The sequence below is a fragment of the Corylus avellana genome, chromosome 5 (genome assembly GCF_965113065.1).
Source record: "Corylus avellana chromosome 5, dhCorAvel1.hap1.2, whole genome shotgun sequence".
NCBI classification, from domain to species: Eukaryota; Viridiplantae; Streptophyta; class Magnoliopsida; order Fagales; family Betulaceae; genus Corylus; species Corylus avellana.
Genome location: NC_142494.1, coordinates 19641494 through 19652166, shown reverse-complemented (window position 1 = coordinate 19652166; position 10673 = coordinate 19641494). Strand labels below are relative to the sequence as shown.

At 31.5% G+C, this 10673-nt stretch overlaps 1 protein-coding gene across 1 annotated transcript; it reads right to left on the bottom strand.

The window, feature by feature from the left end:
• Nucleotides 1-6376: 6376 nt before the first annotated feature.
• LOC132182417 (membrane steroid-binding protein 2) lies at nt 6377-9401 on the bottom strand. Its single transcript, XM_059595656.2, has 2 exons — nt 9013-9401; nt 6377-7012 (listed from the first exon to the last, which is right to left on the bottom strand). Exons 1-2 carry the CDS (start codon nt 9315-9317, stop codon nt 6691-6693), a joined length of 627 nt encoding a protein of 208 aa, XP_059451639.1. The 5' UTR covers nt 9318-9401; the 3' UTR covers nt 6377-6690.
• Between the last annotated feature and the right edge of the window lie 1272 nt (nt 9402-10673).

Here is a 10673-nt window from a genome sequence, read left to right as displayed (position 1 = left end):
TAGCAAAATTTGATTAATATATATATATATATATGGTATGAAAAAATAAAAATAAAATTAGTTTGTAGTTATTTTTTTATTTGAATAGTAATAAAACATAATTAATATGACAATGTTAAAAGTTGAATTTTAGATAAACAATATGAGGCCATTTTTTAGCCATAAGAATGCTAAGTTTACAAACAAATTTTACAAAAAAGCTTTTATAAACTGATGTGGTATAACCAGTGGCAGATCTAGGAATTGAAGTTACTAAGGGGCAAAAAAATAATAAAGCATAATGATAGTTTTTTTTTTTTTTTTCTCTTTATGTATTATATTTTTATTTTAATATGGTAAATATAATCAAAAAATAAATTATATCATAATATATGTATCACAAATCAAATCAAACTCATCAAATTACCCAACAAAAAAAAAAAATCAAAGTAATTATTAAAAATCTTCATATAACGACGTCACAAACACATAATAATTTAAACTACTTGCGAAATAAACTAAGTACAATTAAATGACTAGTAGTGTCTAAGAAAAATGAGTACCTTTTAGTGGGCTATTAGCATACGGCTATTTCTTTTAGAAAAGCCTCAAATCTCAAAGCATTAATCACATTAAAATCAAGAGTCTACATAGAAATAGACTAGAGTCTAAATTTAGCCAAAAAAAAAAAAAAAAAAAACCACATTTATCTATAAACTATGACCAAAAACACTATAAAATTCACCTACTATCTCTTTTTTAATAATAAACTAGGAAAAATTACAGTTTACCCCTCAAAGTTGACAGCGTTTTTCAATTCAAACACTAAAGTTTCAATTTTTGCAATCCACCCCTACAAAGTTTCAATTTGTATCAATTCGACCAATATTATCCCAAAATTTTCATATTGCCCTTTTTTTATGAAAAATAAATAAATTTGAGGCTGTAAAAATGCCTAGATAGCCAAAGGAGTGGCTACGGCCACCCTAATTTTTTTAAAAAAAAATTTTATAAAAAATAAAAACTCTGGGCAATATGGAAAGTTTTTGATACAATTGGTCAAATTGCAAAAATTTGAAACTTTGGGAGGGTGGATTGCAAAAATTGAAACTTTGATATTCAAATTAAAAAACACTGTCAACTTTGAGGGGGTAAACTTTAATTTTTCCAATAAACTATTATCTACCCTCTCTCCCCTATTAAAATATAACTTTATTCTCCATCTCCTTAATAAAAAAAAAAAAAAATAGCCTCCTTTCTCCACACTTCAACGTTGATGACCGTTTGAAGGACAAAAAGAAAGTCATGGTGCCCTTAAAATTTTGACTGACTTAATGAATTTTTTTTTAAAAAAATTTTACCAGGGGGGCTGCCCCAGGTCGTCCCCATGTAATTTCGTCACTGGGCACAACATGGTTAGATATAAGGTAAGTTCAAATTTTGAAAAATCTAATTATGTTGTGCCACATCAGTTTATAAAAATTTTTCTGTAAAATTTGTTTGTAAGCCTATCACTCTTTTGCCAAACATAGCTGAGATTTTTCACATTTTTCCCCCATAAAAAACTTAACTTTAATGCAGCAACTCCAAGTAGAATTATTGGATTTTTTTGAATTAGTTATAAGTACAATAATTTTGCCCAAACAAATAATTCATATCTTTCATAAACTATCAAATCATAGTCACTTTTTTTTTCTTTCTTTCTTTCTTTCTTTCTTTTTGGACAAAACCATGGTCAGTTGCATTTTCTATATATTCCATTAAAACTAATTTTGTGGAGGCAACCTGTTTCTTTCCATAGATGCCATTACATTTTTGAAGAATTTTCAGGGCAATTATACATATTTAAAGTTGAAATCATCATCTCAACTATCTCATATGCAATGGGTAGAAATGAAATTGTGCAAAATTAATATTTTTTTTTTTATAATATATCTCTTTACTTATCTAAAATTATAATTTATATAAAGCATATTTGTGTAAGTATTTTAAGATTTAGACATAAATCAATTGTCAGCTTTGTACAGTGTATATCTTTGGCAATAAAGAATAATAGTGATATGATATATAACAAACAGTAATCCAATCAATTGTGAAGTGGGTTTGGTCCACCAGGGGACCCGGGACAAGGACAAGTCTGTGTGAAACTGTGTGAGTTGAAGAGATCTTCTTCTTCCTGGACTCCACAGAGGTAAGGATTGCAGAGAAGCTTTGCAAAAACATGGAAGAATACTTGGTCCTTAAACTTTGTTCTTTTTCTTCACTAGAAGCTTGCATCTGTGGAAGCATAATGATAACAAGTAGGAAGAGGATTAAGGGTTTTTGAACTCTCATGATTTAAATGATGGAAAAAGAGCCAGTAGAGGAAAGCTTCAAGCAGAGGAAAACAGAGTGTTTATGTTGTTTGTAGCTGTTGGGAGGATGAAAGTCTATATATATAGTAGGAAAACTAAGCCAAAACTCAATTCAACATATATTATCGATTTTCAATTCTTAGGGCATTGTTTGGCAAAGCCTTTCATCTCTTTGTAACTGTTTTTTTTCACCCTTCTAAAAAAAATAAATTAAAATCAAAGCATTTTAACCTCTTCTTTTTCTTTTTTTTTTTTACTTTTTATATCACATCAATCACTTCTTATTATGGATGAAACTATTTGCTAACCGTATTAACTACTAACCACTTTTAAAGGTGGTTAGAAAAAATTGCTAACTGTCTATATATATATATATATATATATATATATAAAACGACATCATTTTTATGTTTAAATATATATATAAAAATGTATAAAAATTTAGAAATGAAACGATGTCGTATGTAGTAGGGTATTATCATATTACCATAAAAACGATGTCATTTTGGTTTTTTCTTTTAATTTTTAATTTTTAATTTTAAAAAGCCATTATTAAGGTTATTAATCACTAATCGTCGGTTAACCGCCTTGGCGGTTATCGAAAGCAATTAGTGAATTTTATTAACTGTCTAAGTGGTTACGGTTGCAGTTTTAACCAATGGCTCAATAACCACTAACTATAATCCTTTTTCACTCATACTTTTTATTACTATTTAAATAAATAAATAAAATACTACAAAATATCACTTTTCCATAAAAAAAAAAATTCAAAACTTTATATTACATCAATATTTTTTACTACAATTAAAATTAAAATTTTTTAAAAAAAAAAATTGCCAAACTTTCGTTGCAGGCATATATTTCTGAATATGTCATAAGTTGACTTTTGAGGTAGTAGCTTTCTGGCTGAATGTACCTCATTTTTTTCAATAAAAGGCCAAAGATTAAAGAAGCTGTTGCTTCCTGCTCACCGCACGGCTTCAACATTCTTATTTTTTACATCACATTAATCACTTTTTATTATTATTCAAATAAAAAAATCAATACAAAACAAATTTTTTCATTTTTTTATACAAAATATTTTTACTTTTTACTTTCATATCAATCAAATCTACTACAACACCGTTTTACTTTCTTTTTTTCATTATATTGCCAAACAGAGCCAAATTTCTTGTTGGAAGAATTCTGAAGGGTTTTGGAAGTACATCACCTGCCGGCTGCCAGCCAGCTACTAGTAGTCTAAACTAGGGGGGGCCTCAAATAAAAATTTGAGGCATAAAAAAACAAAGTAGTTAAAATGAAGTATTTTTAATTTATATCAAATATTAAAATTAATTTATAATTAAACTTTCATGCTCAAGTTCATAAACAATTTAAATAGGATTTAATTAGTCGTGTATCATAACTCGTAACAACGACCAACTCAAAATCAATGGCGCCTGATAGTAAGTATAACATATCAAATATTAAAGAAATAAATAACAATAAACCTAAAAAACAAAATATTAAAGAAGTGATGAAATGGCCTCTCTCATTTTATTTTTCTTGAAGCTTTTTATCTTTTCTTAAATTTTTTTTTTTTTTACTAATTTAATATAAAAGGCATTTTTAAGGAACTTTTATAAACGAGGGGCCTTAGGCGGTGGCCTAAATTGGCCTAGCCATAGAGCCGGCTCGAGTCGCATTTTTCCGAAATTATAGGCCGACTATGCATTCACTATTAAGCCTTATTTAAGAAGAATGCAAGAGTTGGGAAGGTGTTGACTTAGGCTACTCAAATTTTGATACACAATATAACTATTATACCTAGACTAGGGTTGGCAATTTGGGTTTGCATGTTGGATTTGTGTTGTGTCGAGTTATAGATATGTGATTATTTTGATCAATTTTAACTTAACTCATTTAATAAAACATGTCAACCAAGCCTTTTAACTTGATACGATCCATTTAAATAAATAAGTGACCCAACACAACTCGCATATTAATAAACAGATTGTGTTGAGTTATCTCGAACACGCCTACTTAAAATAAATGGGTTAAATTGACCAAATTACTTGGTATGACCTTATTAGCATAATTTCATATAAAGGCATGTTACACAACCATGTTTCAACCCTTTTTTTTTTTTTTACTACAAATTTAATATATCAACAATTAGATTTGTGGAGTCATATGAACGAAAAATGATAGAATTCATTCTATTTTTAATCATCTCCATAGTGAATGGATGAATCCATAATTAAATTTGTATGGGTTTACATAAGTTCACGAATCTAATGGTTGATATATTGAATTTGTAAGATGAGATGAAGAAAATATTGATGTGAATCATTTTTCCATGTGGATCCCACACAAATTCAATAGTGGATTTATCTATTTACTATGGAAATGGTTAAAAAATGAATAAATTCTATCATTTATCTCTCATATATTATAAACATAAATTATATTAATCATAACACAATTACAACTAAATTCACAATAATCAGTATCCAATAATCTATAACCATAATTAATAAACATAAACCAAAACTTCTCCATGCAATATCCAATCAAAATGATGTTATAGTCCAATAAATTTCATTTACACAAACAACAAATAACAAGATAAAACCTCCTCACTAAGCAAACATCAATTATTCAAATAATGGAAAGTAGATGGAGTTGAAAGGTGATTTAAGAAATCTTTTTTGGTTGCTTAAAAGTAAGATAAGGTTTCATTTGTTATATGTTATATGATGGATATGTTGGAGGGGTGCCAATGTATTTCTTAAGATTCATTTGAAGAGTCAATACCATCAAATACGTATCAGACCATTTATTTCTTAAGGATATATTGATTTATAATTAGAATGAAGGGGACATTTTCTTCACCTGCAAAAACTATTTATTATGTTGAGAGAAAACAGTTTATACATTATGATAAATAGTTTTATGGTACTGGGTGACTGATATAAGTGTAAAAGTTACTCAATGGAGTAGGTGAGGAGAAAGTGGAGGTTGTGAACAGAAGAAGAACCTTTGAAGACTTCTTATAAAGCCTTTCAAAGCGACAAGAAAAGTTGAATTTTCTTAATTAAAATGTTCATCAAACCAGACAATGGCTCCTTTTTGAAGTTGTCTATGAAAAATAAGAAGTATAGTTGTTGTGCTTGCTGTTGAACCCATTGGTTCACACATACATACACACCTTGGGAGTTTTGTCACACAACAATTATGAATTATGTTTGTTGTTGTTGATTATGATGCAATATCCACTCATATTGCACTGATAAAAAAAAAAATAATAAAAAAAAAAATAGTGGTTAAAAGACTAGATTTGAGTGCACTCATGTAAAAATACCTCTTTTTTTTTTTTTTTTTTTTTTTTTTTTTTACACTCGCCCGGAATAATTATAATATCTATAATATTCAAGTGTGCTACATTTTTTGGATTATGTTTGAGAAATTGAGCTTTTAAGTAAAAAAGAGCTTTTGAGAAAAAGTTTCATTTTTAAGTTTTTGCCAAAATGCGTTTTAGCCATTTTTAGGCTTTTTGAACCCTTAAAAGCACTTTTAATTTTTTTTACCAAACAAATATTTTTTTCTTCTAACAAATTTTTTGAGTGTTAAAAACACTTTTAGGCCTCTCAAACGCAATCTCAAATAGGCCTTAAATCCTATTAGTTTTTCGTCCTCTTAATTGATAGTATTTGTAATGTTAACTCACGGTGGTCCAGTCCAGTGTCTTCCAAATATACCAATAAATCTATTATAAGTTTCAACTTTCATGACCAAGACAAATCATAATTGATATATTATAGTTATGAAATGTTCAATTTCATTATCGACTATAAACTTTCTGGTTAGTATTCTCTCTCTGTGTGGAAGTTTGAGTTGCAGGTTCAAAGGATTCCGTACATCTAACGAATTTTTTTTCCTGTGGTCTCCTACAACACCATCATCCTCTCAGTGAAAGATCCGAGTACTTCCACCTTTCAAAAAGTGCTAAACCATGTCACCGCATTCATTGCTCCATCCGAGTATTCAACTTTCAGAAAGTGCTAACGACCGTGTTCATTGCAACTAAAGGGAGCAAAAGTCGCAATTATAATTGCATATAAAGAAGCAAAAGACAACTCCATACATGTAATTGAGCTATGCCACAATCCTCGATCAAATAAAATACACGGAAGGAGATAGTCAGATAGAAGTTGCAGCTCTGAATCCCTGAGACTTAACATTCACCAACTCGTTATTTAACAAACTAAACTTCAATCAAACAAGTGTTGCTTATAAGAGAGCTATCCTACTCTTCTTCAGCTTCTCCATTGGGAATGATTTCCAAAGTTTTCACGCTTGAGATACCCAACCATCATCACTCTTCTTTTGGAGCATGATCAGCAGCAGGGGCTTCCTCAGTTATAATAGGTGCACTTTCTGATGGACCATCTTCAGCAGGTTTAGCAACATCACGGTCTGTAGATTCTGCAGCTTCACCAGGCTGCCTGACAGTTCCAACTTTAACATACTTGCTCATAAACTTGTATTCCCAGTCCTGCAAAGCCTCAAGTTCGAATGGACCAAGACCAGATACATCCCCAGTCAGGTCTTTCTCTTCAAAAGACATCTTTGCAAGAGCTCTGCTAGCATCCTTTCCAGCAAACAGTGCATAAGGTCCACCTGGTCCATAAAATACCCTGCAAGGAAGATGGGTTTTGATGCTCAAATTAAAAGCATCCGTAAATATTGAATATGAAAAGACACATGGAAACGAGATCTCCCAAGTCACAAAAACAATATTTTTATCCGAATACAGAAAATTAGAAGTCCAGCAATGACTATGTAAACGATCAATAAAACAAGCAGTTCATTTTAATTCCTAAAGACATTAACCCCTACAGAACTTTGGCAGTAGGTATTTGTGTTACTCGCTATGAATATTCACTAGAGCAATCTAGCTTCACATGAAACTAAACAGATGAATTACCTAATTGAATCTAAAACAAAACGCCAACTATATATGGTTAGGCTCATCCCTAGAACAAGGAGAGACAGGAAAACACAAACAAGAGAGTTGCATAACAACAAACATAGAAAAAGAAAACCATGAAGGCAACATGCCAACCCCTCCCTGGCTTAAGGTAGTGCAACTCCAAATTGGGCTATGAGTTTAATCAAGACTTCAGCTTATCTTCTTCTTTTTTGAGATGAACGGGACCTACTTGAAGGCAGTACCACTTTGTGTATCCACTCCTATCAGGTAAACCCAAGACCCATGCCTCACACCCCTCTCAACATAGACCATTAAGTCCTGGACTTCGCCCAAGGAGCCAAGTGTATCAACAGAGAACCATATTTTTCAATTCATGATGCCATTTGTAATCTAAAAGAAAAATGTAATGGAAAATAATCCATTTGGCTTAGTGGTTTCAAGATGTGCGATTGGAAAAAATACCGATTTCAAAATGCAGTTAATGAAAACATGATTTTTAAAAACGCAATTAGAGTTGGGTAAAAGCACTTTCAGCCTTTTAAATTGTGCGTTTTAAAAAACACACCCTCTTACCTGTGACTTGAACACATGAATTTTTCCACGTTTTCAAACCAACATTTTTTTTTTTCAAACTAAACACCTTCTGCAATTTTGTTTAAAAATGCACTTTTGGCTTGTTAAATCGCATGGCCAAATGGCCTTTAAATAAACCCAAAAACAAAAACAAAGGAAAGGAAAAATAATTGCAAAATTAACAGGAATACCCTTTCCCAATTAAAAAAAAGGTTTTGTTGTTGTCTCACAACTCAAGAACATAATAACAAGATTTTAAAGCTTTTAAGTAATAAGAGCCCTTTGTACATAATTCAGATAATGGCATATCCAACCTACATTACAAGTACCTGCGATGTAGTTGAATAAGAATATAAACATATTTCAGAAAACCAAATTATCACATCAACAGTAACAAACCCTATATTCTGCTGAATCAAGTGTAAGATCCATAATAAAATATGGCTCATTAAAGATCCCTTGTTACTACTTCATGACATACGATACTACTGGTAATAATTCCAAAACGCATAATCGAGAAGTATCCTTTTCTACCATAGACAACCACCGCCAAAAGTGCATATCCATAGAGAATCGGATATGTAACTTCCTCTGAGTTGGGCTCCTCCATTTCACAGTATGGACGTGTGTGAATTGTGATATAGAGAAAAACCCTCAAAAGTAAATTGGAAAAAAAATGCCAAAACCACAAAATTAAAAGAAACAACGATGATTTTTACAAACCCGAAGGCAAGGTCGCCATAAATTTCATACGCCCAACAGCCAAAGCAACAGATGACAAAAAAACATCTAAAAACTCCACGCCAAAAAATTCAACAAATTTCACATACTCAAAAAGCCCATAAGAATCCAAAAGATGTCGGCTAATTACCATCACTTTCAGGCAACTTTATGGCAAAACACCCAAAACCCTTTCAAAAGTAATCTGAAAACCTCAAAAGGCTCCACACTTTTCACATACCCACAATCGCAGAATCCCAAAACGCCTTTAAACAATTCGTATTATACTATTAGTTATACAAACCCAGATGCTAAAATTAACATTTACCTCGAAAAAAAACTAAGAAACCCCAAAAAAATCCACAAATTCGACCTACCCAGAAACTCAGAAGAAAAATTCTAACATAGTACCTGCTCTGCGACACGTCGTAGATCTGGCCCTTGATAGCCATGAGCAGAGGCTTTTGGGGGTCAGATCCATCGTACTGCTTGAGCTCCTCCTCGGTGACCTCCCCGACCTGCACCGGAGGCGGCAGAGGCTGTGACTCCTCCTGGACTTCCCTGGGCCTCTGATACTGATCCGATGATCCGAACAACCCCGATATCACGTAGTACACGGCTAAGAACAGAGCAAGAACCGTAAAGAAGGTCGCCGGAGAGAGCCCCGTGTAGACCGCGATCGCCTCCTTCAGCGTCTCCCACAGCTCAACAGCCATTTTTGGTTCAGGTTCGATTTTCAGCGAACGACTGAAATATATGAGAGAGAGAAAGAGATGAGACTTTTTTTTATAGGTATTATCAACTCGTCAGAGCTTTAAGGGTTACTAATTATTCCATTTTCTAATTATATATATATATCTATATATATATATATATATATATATTATTGTTCGAAGGCAATGAGATTCCACAACGTACCAGATGGGGACAGGGACTGACCGGGATCTCCTATTAATCAGGTAGGGGTGTGAAAGGGGGTTTGGTACTTTGGTGGGTTCTGCTCGGGCAGGGCGTTTTTTCTAATTTCTCTGCCCCATTTCTTTTGGATAAGCAACTGTAAAAAATCTTCATTTCACTGTGATTCTTAATTGTCTTCTTCTTTTAGTCATGTGATCATGCATATTAGATGCTTTAAGGAGGCATTTTCTTCAATGTTTGCATATTAGATTTTGTTTGTTTCTTTAAAAAAAAAAAATTAAAAAAATTAAGTGAATATTATTCGGTGTTTGATTTGTACAAAAAATTAATGACGACGGCCAAAAATGGTTGGACAACAATGATCCGTGGCGGATTCTGGCCAACTCTAGCTACTAACGGTGGCTGACAGCAACAACGAATAATGAACCGTAAGAAAGTGCGCGTAAGAAAAAAAAGTTCAAACTCGAAAAATAATTTATAATTTTAAAAATAGAAACAATTGTACGAAATTAAATAAGGTTTTCTAATTGATGAAAAATATTTTCGACTTAGACTACAATTTTCAATTGTAACAAAAACCGAAAACAAAATGTTTTCCAAAAAATACTTTATGTATAGTTATGATTTACATACATGAAAGATCACTTTCATTATTTATATTATATTTTTATTGATTTCTCTCTTGTTTACCCTTTATGATTTCCCATTTTTTAGGATTTGCTCTCCAAAATAAAGAATAAAATGTAGAATATTTTTAAAAATTGTTCTTCAAAATAGAATTATTATTTAAAATTTAAAGAAAACCTTATAAAGTAGATGATCTAATTACATCCTTGTCCTTCATAAGTGAGGTAATTCTCTATCATTTTTTAGTATAAAGTTGTTTTTATCTTTACTTTTAGAGAACACTCAGTAAAGGGGTATTTATAGAGTTAAAAATGGCCTCATCTCATTCTTTTACAAAGACGTTTGGTAACACAACTATAAAGTCAACTCAGACGGCTTCCTTTTTTTGACTTTTTGTTTTCTTTTTTCTTGTCTTTGAATTTTGAAAGGAGGACTTGAAGTGACACCTAAGCCATGAAGCCATGACGATTGGTGCAAATTTCATAACTTCTTTTTTTTTCTTTTTTTTTTTTCTAAATACTTTTCTC